The sequence below is a fragment of the Brienomyrus brachyistius genome, unplaced genomic scaffold, assembly GCF_023856365.1.
Source record: "Brienomyrus brachyistius isolate T26 unplaced genomic scaffold, BBRACH_0.4 scaffold62, whole genome shotgun sequence".
Lineage (NCBI taxonomy): Eukaryota > Metazoa > Chordata > Actinopteri > Osteoglossiformes > Mormyridae > Brienomyrus > Brienomyrus brachyistius.
The window spans coordinates 376614-396569 of record NW_026042337.1 but is presented as its reverse complement, the minus strand read 5'-3'; the positions used below and the strand labels follow the sequence as shown (position 1 = coordinate 396569).

Sequence of the window (19956 nt, the reverse complement as noted above, 5' to 3'; positions counted from 1 at the left end):
AAGGAAAGAGTGGAGGAGAGAGGAGAGAATGGGGAGAGAGTGAAGGGGGAGAGAAGGATAGAGGGATAGAGAGCGGGGCAGAGAGAGGAGAGAGGGAGAGAGTGGGGAGAGAAAGAGAAGGGGGAGAGAAGGACAGAGGGAGAAAGTGGGGGAGAGAAGAAGAGAAGTAGAGAATGGGGGATGGAGAAGAAAAAAAGGAGAGAGAGGAAAGGGGAGGTACAGTGAGCTGTTGTGTGTTTTTGTGCTTCTGTCCTGCTCTTCAGAAAAGAAAGCGATTCTCAGTAAGTGACCAGCGGCTCGTCCTCACTGCACCCGCCAGGGAGTCTCAGAGCCATGCCAGAAAAAACAGCAGCAGGCTGGGAGGACACTGGAGTTCATGGAAACCTGACAGACTGCCGGCACTCCCAGAGCCCAGAGCAGACGGGCCGGGCCGGACCGGGCAGATCGCGGTCACCACTTCTCATGTGTGCAGTGTTTCCTTTAGTCTGAACCCCCAGTTGAAATGGGATCATTCAGAGTGAAGCAGATAATCTGGTCTGACGACCTTCTGGGAAAATGTAGCACGTCTTCCCTGCACTCAGAGGGAGATACATCAATCTACACAAAAGCCCCAGATGAAAGACACATTCAAATACTTGTTACAATCTCGAAACACACTTGAACTAATAAAGCAGTAATGGCAGATGACTGAACATTAATATATAAATGAGGCAAAATCCTGTCCACTATTCTGTGCATCGCATGGTGAACGTAGCAAATACAGTTCCTTTCCCCACAGTCCTGGCACTGCAGGTGCAGTTATGGGGGGAAATGAGTCTTAAAAAGTCATGGTGGGAGGGACTGCAGTGCACTGTCAATCACTATCGTAAACCAATGGGAGGCCAGTCAGTGAATGACAGCAGCCCCGCCCACTGTGGTTTCAGAGTTACAGCACTGCACTACTAAACCAAAACGCATACTGATAATCACGCAGTAATAACAAGGGACGGAGACTTCAAAACGTTACTTAGGCGTCTCAAACGGAAGCAGCTATTACACATTAACGTGAGTTAGTCATGGTATAACAGAACATTAATAAGTTTAAAGAAATAATCTTTAAAGAAAGCCTCCGTTGTCATGATTGTGGTGACCATAATAGGCCAAGCTGCTTTTTCCCTGTTTACACACGGTTGATGGCTGCCGATGAATCGCCCCCTACAGGCGAGGAATCATCCTACAGCCACGTCAGGCCTTGTCAGAAAGCACCACAAACCTCACCCGAGCAAATCCACACACTTCGGTAAATTCTGCCCTCCATTTTCCTGTGCAAAACGCAAGATAAGCAGGTGGCGGAAAGATTTAAAAACAAAATGACAGGCGCGGAGAATTCCCCCCTCCCTCCAAAATGGCGGGATAAGGCCAAAGTAACGTGAGGGCTCCCCGGCGGCCAGGCGTAATAAGGCAGGTTCGGACTTCCTTTGCATATCGGAGAACAAACACAGCCCCCCCGCAGGCATGCAGGGTCAGGCACGCGCCCCCAGATCTCCAGAAGTGACAGAGTCACGGGGCACACTGCCCCGGTGTCACATTGAGGAGGTGCAGGACAGCCAATCGCGGCAAAAGATTGATCTTAACCACAAGCTTGATCGGATACGCTCATTCTCTGCACCTCCCGCTCACCCCATCGCACGGGGATTCAAATGAAGTGAGAGATGGAGGGGGAGGACTGGATCAGGCTGGAACTGCACTCTGTTTATTCGGGAACCAAGACACGCACACACATGCACGCAGGCAGACACACAGGAGACCCGCTCATGTGGCGGCAGGCAGGGGGGGGGGGGGGGGGCGTAACCAGTCCTCCAAGCATCATGACAGCTCCTCCGGTCCGGTCCTGCTCTGCTCTTCTCGGACACTCCGTGCGGATCCGTGTGAAGCATTCCAGCCAATCGCAACGCCGACGGACAGTCCACCACGGCCAGCCTGGAGACGAGAACCACCATCGGGAGAGTCCCAGTGTCTCGCCGTCCGCTGGGAAATGGCACAAAGCTGTCTGGCACCGAAATGGGGGGGGCAGGGTGCCATTTGGTAAACAACCTTCCTCCATCCAGACTTTCCTGCGAAATCATCCAGAGGCCAAATCCGCGGCCGTGAGCTTCTTTCACATAGTTCTCAGTTTTTTTTTGCTGTTTGTTTGTTTGTTTGTTTTCGGACGTGGCATCCAGAAGTTCCCCCCCGCAGAGAGTCTGAGAAGCGGCGCGCTTTCTGTGCCCAGGGCCGAGCGTCCTGCATACCCGCTGGCCACTAGGAGCAGCGATCTGCCTTCTCTAGCCTAACGGTGAGCGTGGGCTCCAGCACCGGCCCGGGGGCCCGGCCGCCGGCGAACTGGGAGCTGTGATAGGCCACCGAGTGCTGGGTCTTCTTGGCCGCGACGCGGGTAGCGGTGACAGCACAGCGCCAAGACCAGGGCGGCCGAGCCCAGCAGGAGCAGGGCGGCACCGCCGGCCATTACGTAATACCAGTAGGTGGGAATGGGCTGGACAGACACCGTGTCTACTGTGGGGTCACTGCCGCCGGCAAGGGGGCCCTCTGGTGGAGAGACACAGAAGAATCGGCTTGGGTATGGAGGCATGCAGGCTGGAATGGAGCACTTCGCCGTGGCATCCAGACAGGACAGACAATCGCAGGACAGACAATCGCAGACGTACAGGCATGCTGGCACCCTGAGGCTGCCTCGCTGCATCAGTCAGCAACTATGTAGGTCTGATCGCACACACGTATAATTACGTATTGGGTCTTATGCAAGCATGAGGGGCTGTTGTTCACACCAAAATTGGATGGTGAAGTGGGGGTGAGGGGGGGGCAGTCATTTTTCCTGGTGGTCATGTGATCCAACGCCAGCTGCACTAGGACCCTCTTTTGTTGACTTTTCATTTTGGCGGTTAAGCTTGGTGTGAAAAACATGCCCGTTTCTGCCAGAGGGTGGTAGTGGGGAGGGGTCTCTATGGCAGCAGAACCTGGGCACAGTGTTAGGAACAGCGAGCATCGCAGTGGGGAGCGCGACCCGCAGCCTTCTGGGTAGCCAGTAGCCCTGCACATCCCCCACGTACTCTGCAGAGTGGGTGGAGCGCGGGGCGAAGACTGACGAGCCCCAAAGACCCCCGAGTGGACAGGTGAGTCCCTACAGCCCGGCACCTTGGTAACAGCTGATGCTGCGACTCTCTGCCTGCCTTCACAGCCCCAAGCCAGATTCTTCCTCGGATTCCGAGCTCCAAAGGAAGCCAGTCGGACCTAGAGACCCGGCACGCCCAGCCCACGGTTGCGGACCAGCGCGCAGAACCTCAAAGACCTCCGAAGGACCACCACAGCATCTCATCTGCTGGACTCTCTGGGACTCTGCCAGCACCCTGATACCCAGCCCTGGGGGAGCGGTTAGGTTATTTATTTTTTTGTGAGCTTCTTCCAAGCCCACGTTGGCTGAAGAGCGGCGACCGTGGGTTGGACCGGGTCCAATTTCCCTTTTTAATTCTGGCGGCGTGAGGCAGCTCTGGACAGCTCCGCAAGGGGCTGAGCTGAGCTGGCAGGCATGACTGCACATGCTGCCCCACCCGCCTCACTAATTGCTGTGTGCTGCTGACGGGCAGCCCTCCCCCCCTCGGGTGGTTGCTAGATGCGGCGGTGTGGGGAAAGTGGCAGAGACAGATCGCAGGGTCTGGGGGGGGGGGGGGGGGGGGGTTGACGTTCTCGCAATACTGCTGCACATGACAAACGTAGCATGCTAGTAGCGACTCTCTGAGAAACGACAGCGGCAGGCTCAGGACCCCCATGCTGAGGAGCCCGTCGTCATGCCTGTTTATAAATACGACAGCAACATGGAGTACGGCAACAGGCTGGGTGAAGGGCATGCTGGCAGCGAGCATGACGCCCAAACGGTGCATCTGGTTGCCCGTGTCCCGTCACCCGAGTCCCGTTGTGTCCATGAGGCGCCAAGCACCAGGCAGTGGGGCTCAGGGTGAGGGGGGGTCAGGGCAGGGCGTGGGGCTGCCCCCGCCAGGGTAGCGCAAGCCGTGCCACACAAAGCAGAAACATTCAGACGTGTGAGACTCACCGGGCACATCAGCGGGGAAGGCCTCGAACGGCTCTGAAAGAGAGCAGAGGGGCTTAGGGTTAGAGTCAGACTGGCGGGGGCAGCGGCGAGACCTCTGAGGGTCTTTGGTCACATTAAGGGCTGCGGCCAACATCTCCTTTCTGTTTCTGTCAAGGAAGAACATTAAGTGTTATTGTCTACTCTGCCTTTGCTGGTGTCGGAACTCGCTGTGTGTGTGTGTGTGTGTGTGTAAGTGTGTGTGTGCTCCAACTATACATTACATTGTAGGGACCAAATGTCTCCACAATGTAAAAAAGGGGCCCCACAAGGGGAAATTCAATTTTATAAAAATCGGTGACTGCAATAAAAAAAAAAAACTAAGGTTAGAGTTGGGTTAGGGGTCAAGATCGTCATTGTTGGGATTGGAACTTAGAACCCATAGAAATGAATGAAGAGTCCCCATAAGGACAGGAATTCTTGGACTGTACGTATGTGTGTGTGTGTGTATGTGTGTGTGTGCGTCTGCGTGCGCACACTGAGGGTGCGGACAGGCCCACTTACGGCTGCACTCGTCCAGGGGCGTGCCGGAGCTCATGTGGATGTTATCAATCCAGATGTGCCCCCTGTTTGCGTAGTCTAGGGCTCCCTCCATGATGACCTAGGAAGAGGATCATTTACATCAATATTCAGTCGCTCACACAGCTGATAACTGCCCTGTGCTCACAGCTGGGAATGAACCCTTTCCCCAGTGTACAGTAGGGCCCCATCAAGGCCCTGAGCCCGCTGACTCTGCTACCTGCACTCCCACGCCTGCGCAGGGCAGCCTGAATGATCGTCGATAGCCTCCCCTCCCGCACCATCACCCATGGGATGGTGTATCCTAGCACTCGAGGCTAAATGGACCGAACCCGTCCCTCCCTCCTAGTGCATAATCCGGAACGCAGAGGGGCGTGGCTGCAAACGGAGCCAGTAAGCGTCACGCCGGCTCTCCCCACGACCGCGAACGGCCGCCCTTCACGCGGGAAACGACTCCCGCGATTATCGCCAATGCCTTTAATGAACTCACAGCCTCATTAGTCAGTTCTGGCTGCTTGCTACGGCTGTGCAAGAATATCAATTAGGCGTAATCGCCTGTTGGTTGGGGTGTTTCCTGGTTAATCACAGGTGTCTGGATCTCGACACCGGTCGCGGTGCTTATTTTTGATCGTTTTTGCTTAGTTGAGGAGGGGGGTCATCCTATACAGAACAACCATCTAGCCCCCCGCCATGATCTACAGCGCCGCCCCCTGCTGACTGTACCTGGTATTGCCTGGGCGAGCGGGGCAGGGTGACTCTGCCTTGTTTCCAAGCGTGCCCCTGGTCTCCCTGCAGCACCCACAGCTGCGTCTCGTCGCCATCGGCGGCACGGAGCAGCACGCGCAGGCTGCCCACGCCCTCCCCTTGCAGCTGATAGGAGAAGAGCAGGCAGAAGGGGCCACGCTCGGGCCCCACTTCGGGACTCTGCAGTCGGGCCCGCTGGCCTGCTGTCTTGGGGCTGGCCTCCACGGACAGGTAACTCCCAGATTCTGTGTGAGGTGTGGAACAGAAGCAAGTGTCAGAGGGGACAGAGAACCACAGAAATGATACTGATTCCCTGGCTATCTGGGATGCTAGTGCCAAGCTACTAAGGGGCCCCCTATGGGGGCCAGATTGAATCACTAATCATGTGCCATGTGTGACTTTGACAGCACGGTCACCCTCATGGTTGGATCATTACACCCTCCTCCCAGAATGCTCTGCTCTGTGGCTTGTGGAACCCAAATCGCACCGCAGTGACACAAATGGCTTTTATAGCTAATAAAAGTGATCTCATAAACGGGCCCGGTTATATGCGAGCCCCCCTAACTGCCCTGAGGGTAATTATAAACTTCTGTTTATAGTCCTTCTACTGCGTTTGTTAAGGAAGTACGTTGACAGTATGTTCAGTTTTTAAAAAATCCTTTCATCACACAGGTTTTTGAGCACAGATATTTGCTGTCATGATTTTCCAGACCATGCCCCCTGAAACATGAAACTGTCTGGCCTCTTTGGAACCTTCTTAGCTGCTTCATGTTGCTTTGAAATCTCATATCAAAGTGCTGATTGTTGAGCCTCTTTTAAGGGCAACACGAACACTGCTGATTGGTATTCAGCCTAATGAATCACCTTGGTAGCTGTTTGCAGCTGTGATTTAGTTACTTTGAAGTCAAAGTACTTTTTCAAGTGATCTTTCTATGATTTTGTTCACTCACCATGCATTCCATAATAAATAACATTTAAATGGTGGTTATTAACCTGAACATTGTGTTAGAGGTGAATGATTTGCATTTCTGTGGCATCCACAGGCAAAGAACTTTTAAATGGTCTGGGGGGCAGAAAGTAGCCATCACCACCCTCGCCGATATCAAGGCCTAACCAGTTACCCCTTCCAGTACGTTGGCTTTCAGGAGAGAGTCGGACAGCTGACCCTCTCATGCTCCATCTCAGCCTATGTCATGTCTGGAACGATTCGTAAAATTCACTGAAAAAGGGCTACAAACCCTTAAAGAAATCTCACCAAAGGCCTCTAAATGCTAACTGCTAACTCGCTAACAAAGCAAATTTTTATCTCCGGTTTTTATACCATATAACGTTAAAGATTTGGGTCACTCAGCTAAGGGGCACCCCCTGAAATTCTGTGTGTGAGGGAAGGGGGTAAAGGGTCTTGTTTGCACCCCCCAGGGGTTAATGCCTGCCGCTTTTAAGGCTGTGGACACTGCATTTCCTGTGAAGAGCTCAGAATGCCCCCAGTCCTACGGCATGAAGTAAACCATGCAACGTCCCTCCAGTGCAAAGCTGGATGTTGCCTTGGAAAATGCTAGACTGATGGGCCAAGGCACTCCTACCGTCAGAGCCTGCAAGGTGATCCCTGCCTCCGGTACCACGCTGGGACCAGTTCAGGCCAGACGATGGGTCGTGAGTCCAGCCGCACAGACCTCTCTCGAAGTTACACACGTCACCCAGTGAGGAGGGGGTAGTGGTCGGAGCTGGGGGGTGGGTAATAAGGGGCATGAGATCAGTCACTGAAAGCCTTATTATCAAACATGGAATGCAGGGCAGGTCTCACTGGGCCAGACTCCCTGCAGAACCTCTGAACCGTCGCATGTGGCCTTCAGGGACCACCCAGCTAGTGTGTGAGTGTGTGTGTATGTGTCAACATGTGTGTGTGTGTCAGGGAGGGTAGCCACTGGAATATGTGAATCACTCCTAGTGCAGCCTGATTCGTACCAAACCCCATGATGACAGAAACCTCTACTGGACCATACTCATACTGGGAGCACTGGATTCCTCTGGAAAAACATGACCATCAGCTCAGCTTATAAGTATTACTTTAACTATAACATGTTGGCAACAGTGCCAGGTTCTCTGCTGTTATTTATCGAATTAGTTTGACAGATTTGGTAGTTGAGATCTTGTTTTATGTTCATATTAAGCTCATGAGTATAGGCATTTAGTGGAGTTCTTATCCCTAGATGGTGATTATGGATAGTGGTGTTATCCTCTCTCGTCAGGGCTTATTGGTAGTGGCATTATCCTGTCTTGTCAGGGCGTATGGGTAGTGGAGTTCTCTTCTCTCATCAGAGCTTATGGGTAGTGGAGTTCTCTTCTCTCATCTGAGCTTATGGGTAGTGGAGTTCTCTTCTCTCATCTGAGCTTATGGGTAGTGGAGTTCTCTTCTCTCATCTGAGCTTATGGGTAGTGGAGTTCTCTTCTCTTGTCAAGGCTTATGGGCAGCCCAGAGGCCATGACTCACCAGACACCACTCTCTGTGTCGTGCCACTCTCTGCAGGAACGGGTGATGTGGGCGTAATACTGCTGGCCAGTGAAGTGGTTTCTGTGGAGAAACAAGAACGGAGGTTAGTGAGGGCTTGTCCCTGGAGCTCAGGTGGTCTGTGAGCCACTGAAGAATTGGCATCCTGCCGTTTGAGAGCGGAGTTAAACCCCCCTCAGCCAGGCGGGGATTCTCCGGTTTCAGGAGGTTACGCATACAGAAAGGAAGACCTGCGTTTAAGCATTACGGGGTTTTACAGGGTTGCTGGGCTCCTGCTGAGTGGCCGTGTGTTTATGTCAGCGTCTGTCTGCCTTCGCAGTCACAGGTCAGCTGTTCCGGGCTCTTCTCAGACATATTGGTGTGATCCATCAGGCCTGCCGTGACCTAATCTGGCCCCTGTTGTGAGGGGATCCTGACACACTGTGTGAGCATCGCTCTCCATATCAGCGGGGGCTATTAGTGAAAAAGCTGCATGGGAATTATTCCTCCCCCCGCCCTCTCCAAGGGACAACAATAAACAGCCATCAAATGCATATGGGAACACGCACTCATGTGCCATCAGCCCAGTGCTGATGTGCCCCCGCTCTCCCCCCGGGAGAGCACACTGGGCCCGGGAAGGCCAGTGTCACAGTGCCCTGAGACACAGCACACTGGGCCCGGGAAGGCCAGTGTCACAGTGCCCTGAGACACAGCACACTGGGCCCGGGAAGGCCAGTGTCACAGTGCCCTGAGACACAGCACACTGGGCCCGGGAAGGCCAGTGTCACAGTGCCCTGAGACACAGCACACTGAGCCCTGGAAGGCCAGTGTCACAGTGCCCTGAGACACAGCACACTGGGCCCGGGAAGGCCAGTGTCACAGTGCCCTGAGACACAGCACACTGGGCCCGGGAAGGCCAGTGTCACAGTGCCCTGAGACACAGCACACTGAGCCCGGGAAGGCCAGTGTCACAGTGCCCTGAGACACAGCACACTGAGCCCTGGAAGGCCAGTGTCACAGTGCCCTGAGACACAGCACACTGGGCCCGGGAAGGCCAGTGTCACAGTGCCCTGAGACACAGCACACTGGGCCCGGGAAGGCCAGTGTCACAGTGCCCTGAGACACAGCACACTGAGCCCTGGAAGGCCAGTGTCACAGTGCCCTGAGACACAGCACACTGAGCCCGGGAAGGCCAGTGTCACAGTGCCCTGAGACACAGCACACTGAGCCCGGGAAGGCCAGTGTCACAGTGCCCTGAGACACAGCACACTGGGCCCGGGAAGGCCAGTGTCACAGTGCCCTGAGACACAGCACACTGGGCCCGGGAAGGCCAGTGTCACAGTGCCCTGAGACACAGCACACTGGGCCCGAGAAGGCCAGTGTCACAGTGCCCTGAGACACAGCACACTGGGCCAGGGAAGGCCAGTGTCACAGTGCCCTGAGACACAGCACACTGGGCCCGAGAAGGCCAGTGTCACAGTGCCCTGAGACACAGCACACTGGGCCAGGGAAGGCCAGTGTCACAGTGCCCTGAGACACAGCACACTGGGCCCGGGAAGGCCAGTGTCACAGTGCCCTGAGACACAGCACACTGGGCCAGGGAAGGCCAGTGTCACAGTGCCCTGAGACACAGCACACTGGGCCAGGGAAGGCCAGTGTCACAGTGCCCTGAGACACAGCACACTGGGCCCGGGAAGGCCAGTGTCACAGTGCCCTGAGACACAGCACACTGGGCCAGGGAAGGCCAGTGTCACAGTGCCCTGAGACACAGCACACTGAGCCCTGGAAGGCCAGTGTCACAGTGCCCTGAGACACAGCACACTGGGCCCGGGAAGGCCAGTGTCACAGTGCCCTGAGACACAGCACACTGGGCCCGGGAAGGCCAGTGTCACAGTGCCCTGAGACACAGCACACTGGGCCCGGGAAGGCCAGTGTCACAGTGCCCTGAGACACAGCACACTGAGCCCTGGAAGGCCAGTGTCACAGTGCCCTGAGACACAGCACACTGAGCCCGGGAAGGCCAGTGTCACAGTGCCCTGAGACACAGCACACTGGGCCCGGGAAGGCCAGTGTCACAGTGCCCTGAGACACAGCACACTGGGCCCGGGAAGGCCAGTGTCACAGTGCCCTGAGACACAGCACACTGGGCCCGGGAAGGCCAGTGTCACAGTGCCCTGAGACACAGCACACTGAGCCCTGGAAGGCCCTGTCCCTCTCTCTTTGTGTCTGTCTCCCCCCTGCCACCTTGCACTTCCCCGCTTCATGGTCCCTCTCTCCCTCCCCCACTCTCAGTCTCCCTCTCCTTCTTATGCCCCCCCAGTCTGCAAAATTAGCATTAGTGGGAAGCTCCTTGTTACACACAGCTCCGTTAAGATTTCTGTGCGGTGTATTTAAAGGTCAGGCCCTGACACAGTGTAAACAGCGTGACCTTTCCATGGCACACCAGCTGTCAGAGGTGACATGGGGACTTGCACATGTGCGTCTGTCTGCATGGGATCATAGTGCTCTCCGGCAGTCACCCTGTCAAGGCTAATTCCAGAGCGCCACCCAGAGTACGGGGGGGGCTCCAGTTTCCCTGCCTGGAAGCCGCTGAAAGGCGGTCCAGGCGGAGAGCCTGCCACGGCGATAGGACGGCCCCCAGCGTCGCTCAGCCCGGCCCGGTGCTCCCCAAGCCAACGGCCCTGACGCAGCACTTTCTCGGTGACATGACATTAAAAACAGCTTCAATTATGCAGAAAGCTTTCCTGTAAATCTCACCCTGGCAGAGGGGTTGTGCCACGTCGATGTCTGCCAACAGCTGCGGGGGGGCGGGGGGGCTGGCACCGTGACATGGTCGCTAAGGATTAGGGGCGTGGAGGGTCGACCAGAGCAGGAGCCCGCACACACACATACACACACACTCTCATATTCACACGGGGTCTCTCTCATATACACACACAAACTGCCTTACACACACCCACATACACCCCCTTACATTCACATGAGGTCTCTCTCTCTCTCTCTCTCTCTCTCTCTCACACACACACACAGACACACACCGCCTTACTCTCTCACACCCACATACACCCTCTCACATTCACCCGGGGTCTCTCTCTCACACACACATACATGCTCTCTATAAATTTCTCTGTCTCACGCCGTCTTACACTCTCTCGCATCGTCTCCACACTCCCCACTCCAGAGAGCCGAGCCGAGCCTCCGTCGAGGGGATTAATATACCCTCAGCATCTTATTAAAACACGTGCCGTAATGCTCTTCAGGAGAGCAGAACAAAGCTTAGTTTTAAGCAAACCCTTTACCCGCAATAGCCTTTGTTTTTAATTAATCCGGAAAGAAGGTGTAATTACACGGCTAGCAGACTCTCCACGGCGGATCTGTGTGATCTGCTCCGTCTCTGGCCTGTCGTACCCCCCCTCTCAGAAACCAAAAGCCCAGAAACCTTTCAGCTTATGCCTGTGTGTCTGCGTCTGTGTGTGCGTATGACGGCTGGCAGGTGACCAACAATTAACCAACAAATGAGTGCAATAATCCACACTTGCCTGTATGAAGACCTACATGACCATCTGAATACAGGTCGGGAGAATGTTACAAAGACAGGATCGAAAAAAAGATAAGCAGGGAAGGAGGTGTGGAGGAGGCTGACCCCCCCATGGGAAAGGAGGATGGAGAAGCATAGCTGAGATGTTTACTCTGTGAAGAAGGGAGCAGAGCTGCACAGCCTCAGAGAGCGAGCGTGGATCAGTCATTGGGACTGTCAGTGCTTGGGGGGGAAGGGCTGAGGCAAGGGGGGGGCCAAAACTGAAGCATGTAGATACGCTGACACCCCCCTGTGCTCCTGAACACGAACAAACGTGCAGAAAGAAGACAGCTCTGAGGTATGGTGTGTCTGTCTGAGTGTATGGGGTGGGGGGGGGGTGGTATCTGTCTGAATGTGCAGGGTGGGAGGGGAGTGTCTGTCTGACTGACTAGGCGGGGTGGGGTCTGTCTGTCTGTCTGAGTGTGTGTTGAGGGGGCTCACCTTGCAGCTCGCAGCCCAGCACCTCCATCCTCATCCCGATACCCGCCGGGGACCATTTCTCAGGGTAGATGCGGACAAATTGGGCAGGAATCTCCTCAAAGCGGCGCACTTCTGGGGCGTCGTAGTGGGTGTTCCCTTCGAAGATCTGTGGGGGGACACACATGGGGAGGGGCATGTAAAGACTTGTTTCAGAACTGCACATTCTGCCCCCCCCCCCGAAAGCACCACCTCCCAGTCAACATTGAAGCATCCATCCATCCATCCATCCAGCCATCCATCCATCATCTTCTAACCACTAATCCTAGACAGGGTGACTTGTTCCATCCCATTCTGCAGCACGCCCCCTGCTGGGTGCACATGGTCCTGCAGGCCACCTTCACCCTGAAGCTCACCTTGGGCTGGCTGGTCTTGGTGTCCATGACGAAGGTCCAGTCCCTGCCGGTCAGGCTATGAGCTACCCGGTACTTCCGCACGAAGGCTCGGTTCTCTGCACTGGAGCCGCCGTCGCCGCCACGCGCCCCCTGCGTGATGATGCCGTGCACCCTACGGGGGGAGCCCAGGTCCACCTGCAGCCACTCCTGTCCCGCTGGCGGCTGGGTGGAGCTCGGGAACCAGCCGGAACGGCTGCCCACCAGCCGGGCCTCACCGGGGTTCCAGTGGAGGTCCCGTGTGGAGGAGGCGGAGATCTGGGCCTCGGGGAGCAGGCCGGAGAGCATGCCCTGCATCTCCGAGCAGGGGGCGTCTGTCATGGAGGGGGAATCAGTCAGGGCGGGTAGAGTCTCAGTTAAAGGAAACTGACGTTTTATGGTGGCTGGGATGAGGGGCTCAGGGTGACTGCAGGGGATGAAGCGTGTGGGGGGCAGTTAACCCCAGACGCAACAGAACCCCACCTACATCCAAGCCCCCAACGGGTTAATACAAGTCGACCCTCGGAAGGAGAGCAAATGAGCCGAGTCACGCTGCTGAGAGTCTGCCAGGCTGATGGAGAGGGACCATGAGGCGAGACAGCTGACGGCCGCAGGAGGCTGTACCGGACACAGGGGGGCGCTAATCACCCAGAGCTGACAACAGCCATTTCACACGCATGTGTCTTGGTGGGCGTTAGGGGCCGGTATCGAGAGAAACAGAGCTGCAGGCCAGATTGTGGGCCACCTGCCCCCCCCCCCCCCCCCCCCCCCCCCCCCCCCACTGTTCTACCCAGACTGGGCCGCCGAGCGTGACCCATGGGGCCCCCAGTCTGCTAATGAGGGCCATTTCAGGCCTTTCATCTGTGCTGGTTGCAGTGGGCGGACCCCCCTCCCCGGACAAAAGGGGGTCGCGTAACGTAATATCGATGGAGTGTGAAGGACCCGCCAATGGCGTCAGCGCTCTAGATCACCATTTGGGCCGTCTGCTTGGGGCAGACAAACAGAATTACAGCCCCCCAGGTAACCACAGGCAGGCTAAGAATAGACCAAAGCGAATTAGTCCTCCCTAAGCGGGCCCGATGAGTGGCATAACGTCGGGCGGCCCATCAGGACAGCGGCGGGCGGCACGTACCTGTGATCTGGCAGCCGTAGAGCTCGAAGCGTAGTGCGATCCCATTCTGCCAGCTCTGTGGCCGGATGCGGACAAATCGAGCCAAGACGGGCTGTGGGATGCGGTTCAGGACCACCTCTGTGGGGTCCGTGTTGGCGTGAAAGATCTGCAAGGAGACGCATGGAAGGGTCACATGACGGCGTGACGACGAACCTAGAGGAGGCCTCCCACCAGCAGGGGGCAGTAGGCTGAGAGAAGGCTAAGGGGCGGGGCTCTTGTGGTGAGGAAAGGGGCGTGGCCAGGGCCTTCCTGAAGGGTGAACGGTGTGAACAGGTGCTGATTAGATGTGTCCCCATGACCCACGTGACCCCTGTGCTCAGGTCATGGAGGGGGGGGGTTCTCTCTGCTCCCATCACTGAGCAACATGTGATCGCTCAGTTTAGCCCCTCTCCCACAGCACATGACCATTTATTAATTTATTCAACGAAAAGAAACATGATGGACAGGTGTCACCCCGGTCACCTGAGGTGGGGGGGGCATGTTACCCGTGTCACATTCGGGCATGTGGCCCCCGTGGCCGTCCAAGGTGTTGGGGTGGTCTTCAAAACTTTCTGTACAGTGGGCAGAATGAGGAGCAGAGGAGCATCACGTGACTAAGGGTACGGTTTCTGGGGGGGGGGGGGGTACATTCAGAGCAGGCCAGGCGCGAGTCACAGCCTTTTCGAGATGGGGGGGCTCTCATTCTGACAGAGCCACTTCGCTGAGATCGTCTGTTAGCTGGAGCAGTATGTCCTTGCCCCTAATGTAGTGCAGCTTGTGAGGGGGGGGGTATGGGGGAGTGGCATTACCAAGACTGAATATGACATTAGAACTGACCCAGGGGGGGGTCTGGGTGAGGCATGCAAGGTCTGTTTACATATGACTCCTGAACCATCTGTCCCAGAGCCACCCATCAGCATGTGTCCCCATGCCAAACACGATGAGACAACCCCCCCCCCCGAGCTAGACGGACTGGTGGGGCGGGGAGTAGGAAGCAGGAAGGGAGGCCTTCCTTCTTGGGAGTTTTTCCTTGCCACTGTCGCCTATGACTTACTCACTGGGGGCTTTGGGTGCGGATGCTGTAAAGTGCTTTGAGACAATGTAATGTTGTGATACCCCACTATACAAAAATACATTTGTTTGTTTGTTGTTATGCTGACAGGGCAAACTCAGGCTCAGGTCCTTTAGGGAGCCTAGGGGGTGACACCCGACCCAGGGAGGGGTGAGTCTGCCCTGACTAACCGCTCTTCCCCGTAACGTCTCTGCTCAGGGCATGTGTGCCGCAGCCTGCATCTGGGGTTTCCTGATATCGCAGGAGCCATTTCACGGCCCTCTGCTTCCCGGCTCTTGTCAAGGGTTGGCTCTAGTTACAATTCTGCTACCCTCCAGCAGGGGGAAGCGAAGGACTAATTGGCCAGGGGGATGCGGAGTTGCTTTGCTGAGCTGGCAGGTGCCTGTGAGAGATTTCCCCAGTGACCCTTCTGCCAGGCTCCGGAACAGCGATGGGGAGGGACATGGGAAGGACAGCAGGAGCACGGGAATCAGCCCCAGGAATGCAGCGAGGGGGGAGATGGGTTGGGTATCATGGGAGGATGGAGCAGAGTGTCACGGTGACCCCCCCCATGCAAAGCGCTGATGGGAGGCTGTGTGCACTGATGCAGAATGAGAAGTCCCCCCGTACTGTCAGAGTAGTAGGATCGCGGTCTGGCAAAGACCCAGGCTGCTGACCCTATCTTTGAAATCTCTCTAAGGGTGTATGTGTGTGGGTTGCGGGGGGGTTTGCTGGCACAGAGCCATCAGGCCTCACTCTGCCTGAAGCTAATGACCCCAGGGGAGATGGCGTCAGCAGGAAGAGTCCCACTTGACACCTCACTGACTCTCTGGATGAAGATGCTGTAGGAGCTGGGCCCGTAGGGAGTATGGTGGTAGCTAGGGGGCGCTCATCCAGATTTCTTTCTCCACTTTTTGCCCTGTGCGTGGTAACGACATGTGGTCTGAAAGATGTGCTTCTGTTTCCCAGCATGCAAGGCCTGAGAATGTCTCACACCTCCACAGCACTGCTGTAGAGGGGGCGGGGCCTCGGGAGACCCACCTTTATGGGAAGAGCCAATGGGGATCCAGAGAGCATGTAGGCGGAGTTTAGCAATACAAAACATTTAATTCCCTTGACTGGAGTACTGAATGCGTGTTAAGCAGCATGTTCATCCTACACTCTACACATGCATTCACGCAGTGTGGATTTCACCAACACACAACTTGCATTTCAGAAACTGATGAATATGACTGTTATTCACATAATGCTCGACAGAAACTGTAATAAGTCACTGCTGGTAGCATTTTTCTTTTACATACGGCAGGAAAAAATGACGTTGAGGAAATTGCCGCGTCGAACGAAATTTGTAAACTGAAGACCCATCATGGTGGGAAAAAAATGTGACACGAGGGACTGCTGTCAGAAGCTGGCCAATAAGATGAGAGATGCACTGTGACATCACAGGGACGTCCAGGCTGAAATAAACACGGCGCCTTATTATGACATCACAGCGACTCAGGAGTCTATGATGATTCTGGATCAGGGTGTTTTGCACAGCACAGCCCGACGGACTGGTCCGATTCCCCTCTCTGTATGGCAGGAAACGTCAGACAAGCGACGGACATTGTCACATGCATGACATCCCAGCCGGGTGAACCGTCACCAGAGCCAATCAGGCATGGATCAGTGCCGCCAAAGGCCACAAGCATTATTCCGGTACCTCCCTCCACCTTGGACTGCAGGAGGTGGCAGTTACGGATTCTTAACCAGGTCACAACAAAAACAGGTCACCCTGCCACATCTCACCGGCCATGACATGGAAGATGTGGCAGCAGAGCTGAATGAGGTTTACGGAGGAGATCTACCCCTGAAACAAACCATGTATGCCCGTGAATCACATTCATTTTGACCACCCCCTGGGTGGTGTGGTTGGAAGCAAAAGGGACCCCCTCCCTTGGAAGATAGTGAAGATGCAGGACGTCTCTTGGCAGGGCACTGTTCACGAGTGACCGGAGGGGTGTCCGGCTTGAACTCCGGTCCAAGAGAAACGGGAAGTGGTGCGGAATCGCACGAAAAACACGAGCGTGGTGCAACACACACACAAGCATGTGTGAGGGGGGCTCAAAGCCATCGCTCACGATTCACAAAAGACCCCCCGGCAAGGTGAGCCGAGCAGAGGCAGCGTCACGTCTCAAACACTGGGATGCCGACATTTCCCTTGAGACAGCCTGCGCCGCCGTGGGGCCGCTGTCACTCTGCCGGCCTGCCGTGGGGCCGCCGTCACTCTGCCGGCCTGCCGTGGGGCCGCCGTCACTATGCCGGCCTGCACTCCAGCTGCCGGCATCCTGCTCTAAACAGGATTTCCAGCTCTTCTCGGTAATAAAGAAAACAGATTAGAGGTCCGTGACACCGGCAGGCTGCTTTGAAGGCCACTCTTCCCTCAGCGTGCTGTTGATTCAGCATCTCTAATTTATTTCTCCCTTTCCTGTCCCTTCCCCGGTCTGCTAGCGGCTATTCTCTCCCCTGCTCTGTCAGCAGCCCTGCCTCTTTGACCCTGATACTGCCATTGAAGAGGACGCTCATGGGAAATGTAGTCATCCCACCCCAAGGTTGCCGCTCACCCCCAAAGGCTTCATCTCTGCTAAATGTTTCCTCTGCTCCCCCCCACCCGCTCCTGCGCTACTCTTCACCCCGGGACAGTTGGGTGCAGCAATGGCAGGACATGCACCGGACCACGCGATGATCTACCTGCCGCTGCCCTTCCTGATATAGTCAACGAGTAAAACTTTGATGGAAAAAGCAGAGGACAGCAACTGCACCATCAGCATTTCCAGACCCCCCCCCCCCCATATACACACACTGCCCCCCCCCCCACTCAGTTTGGTTACCCACCACAAAATGCCCTTAAGCATAAGCACCCTGACAGCTTTGCGCGAATGATAAATAGTGGGGTTGTATATGCAGCAGAGCCGTTGACCCCCCCCCCCCCCCCGGTCCCCGCACCCAGGGGCCCACCTTGTGGTTTTTCCCGTGGCGATACATCATCCAGTCCTCGCCGTTGGTGCTGACCTCCAGCTTGAAGGTGGTAACAAAGTAGGAGGTCTGCGTTTGCTTGGAGATGGCGCCCTGGCTGGCGATGCCGGTCAGCACTTTCAGGAAATTCAGGTCCACCTGGGCAGGGCGATGAGGATGATGAGGGGAGAGGAAGAAGGAGGGAAGGCCACGGTTAATGTAGCCACCTCCCTGGAAGGGAGGGAGCCTTGGGGTGCTCCCCTGGGCTGCCGATCGATGGGGATGGGACTCTAGGCCGATGTTTTCTCTGTGGCGGCTGCGGTGATAATTACCGCCAGATTCTGCGCGATAGGTGTGATTTTTCACTAAGAGCGAGTTGCGCGTCCGGTGTTGTGCCCGGCGTGCTTCCAGCGAGGCTCCCTGAGCGTGTGCAGAGCAGCACGGACGGCTCGTTATCCGTCAGGGGGACAGGTGTGGTGTTCGACCAATGCCTCCCTACCTACTCCCCTCAATCTGAGCCACAGCCGAGGGAAGACAAACGCACTCGGACACAAAAATCGATAGCCCTGAGGATTCCCGCTAAGTGTTTATTCCGTGGAAAGGACCCTCATCAGTCAGGGAACAGTTACCAGCAGAGCGCGGGAAAGGCAGCGATGGCTAGCATCTTCTAGCCGAGCAAAACCGAAGAAAGTTCTAGAACACAAGCTCCAGCATCGATGTGTGCTGGACGTCTGCTCTGGACATTCAAAGCGTCCCTCTTGGCTAACCGAGAGCCAGACAGACCCCCACCCCCACCCCCGATGGTGTGAGAATAAACGGGACACCAGCTGGAGCTGCTTCTAACACCTCGCCGCCGCTGGACCCTTATCAGTCATCGCTCGCTGTTCTATCATTAGATGCTCCCCCTGACACCTGCCTCCTTACATTAACTGTTTCATTGTCCTAGGTGTCCTGTTCCTGGCTGTTGACTAGTGGCTTGAAGTTCTCGTGTTCCTCTCCACTGGCTGTGTGGGGAGTGGGGGGCTGGCAGGCATTTGGGGGTGGGCCCACCTGGATGTACTCTTTGTTGCTGTCTTCGCTGGGCGTCCAGGCATTGTCATCATTGTTGAGACGCGCCTGGCGGGGTGACCAGCGCCCATCCATGTAGGACGAAGAGGCGGTTATCTGCTCGTCCGAGATCTTCTTGGACTCCATGCCGAAAGGAGTGCTGCAGTGGAAACCTGGGACAAGGGGGGGGGGGTCAATGTGACAGAGCAGCCCAGGATGGATGGATGCCGTGTAACAGGGAGGAGACACTCACTGTTGCTGATTTGCTTTTGCGTCATGTTGTATCGAGCCGAGAAGCCATCCTTCGCTACCGCCATGTCCGTGTGGAAGGTGAGCGACAGCAGGCCCGTGGATGAGTGGATCTCGGGTGGGGGCTTGGTGCCACAGTAACGTCCGATCATTGGCCCCACTGCCAACACACAGAGCCGTCAAGACACTGAACGGGCTGAGCCCTTCTCTATCACACAGGAGACCCATCTGCTCCTCCCCCCAGCTCCCCTTAGCTCCACCCAGCTCCCCTTAGCTCCACCCAGCTCCCCTTAGCTCCACCCAGCTCCCCTTAGCTCCACCCAGTTCCCAGATGCCACCTAATGGATGCTTCTGCTATTTATCTAGTTTATCAGACATGTTTTTTCCTCCATCTAGGCCACGTGAAGAGCATAGTGACAGGGAGGGGTGAGGTGCCCCTCCCCCGCCACTCTGTAATAAATGCCCCAGTGGCCCACAGCCCCGCCGAGATTCGGAGGGATGGCCGCCGTTAAAGGAGGCCCGAAACAAGCGTCGATCGATGCAGGGCATTGATTTTCCTTTTAGGGAGAGTGGGCACTTCAAAGGGCCTCTTGAACAAATGGTGGAAAAAAACAAACAATCTGACCCATCAACAAGATGGAACCATGGTACCTAATTGAGCCCCCCCCCTCCCCCCCATCAACCAACACGTTCCTCCAATCTGCCTTCCCTTTTTTGAGTTTATGCTGAGAGAGGCCCTTCCTCTGAGGAAGACGAGGTAGAGAGACAGGTGGGGGGCCATGGTGACACATCAGGAAACAGGAAAGCCCCCCCTCCCCCCAGCCCCCGCTTGTTTTACTCCGGTGGCTCTGCTGTCCCAGCTCTCCCTTGCTTGCCAAGTTCTCTCATTTTGGGAGGGTGTTACATCCTGCACTCTCAGCCTGATAAAAATAAAATATCCTGATATCTGTGTCCGATTAAACATTAGCACAGCTGCAATTCCCACCCTTGACAAATACCCTAAATAACGGACATAATGGCTTTCTGGCCGGCCTGGTGTAAACCCGGAACTCTGGACTCTGTTCTTGGCCACAGGCTGCAAAATGCCGCATGCCAGGGCGCATATAAGCCGTTGCTGCCATTGATGTGGGGGGGGCATAATACCCCACGTGTCGTAGCATTTAGTCGAT

At 55.8% G+C, this 19956-nt stretch overlaps 1 protein-coding gene across 1 annotated transcript in view; it reads right to left on the bottom strand.

Annotated features, from left to right (window-relative positions):
• The window catches only part of LOC125725178 (neuropilin-2-like), a 47379-nt gene that overhangs the window by 5706 nt on the left and 21717 nt on the right, over positions 1–19956 (bottom strand). The window contains 11 exon segments of the mRNA XM_049001887.1: positions 4085–4117; positions 4625–4721; positions 5363–5628; positions 6967–7107; positions 7875–7955; positions 11890–12034; positions 12282–12631; positions 13429–13573; positions 17495–17650; positions 18542–18711; positions 18792–18947. Coding sequence (XP_048857844.1) covers positions 4085–4117; positions 4625–4721; positions 5363–5628; positions 6967–7107; positions 7875–7955; positions 11890–12034; positions 12282–12631; positions 13429–13573; positions 17495–17650; positions 18542–18711; positions 18792–18947 — 1740 coding nt within the window.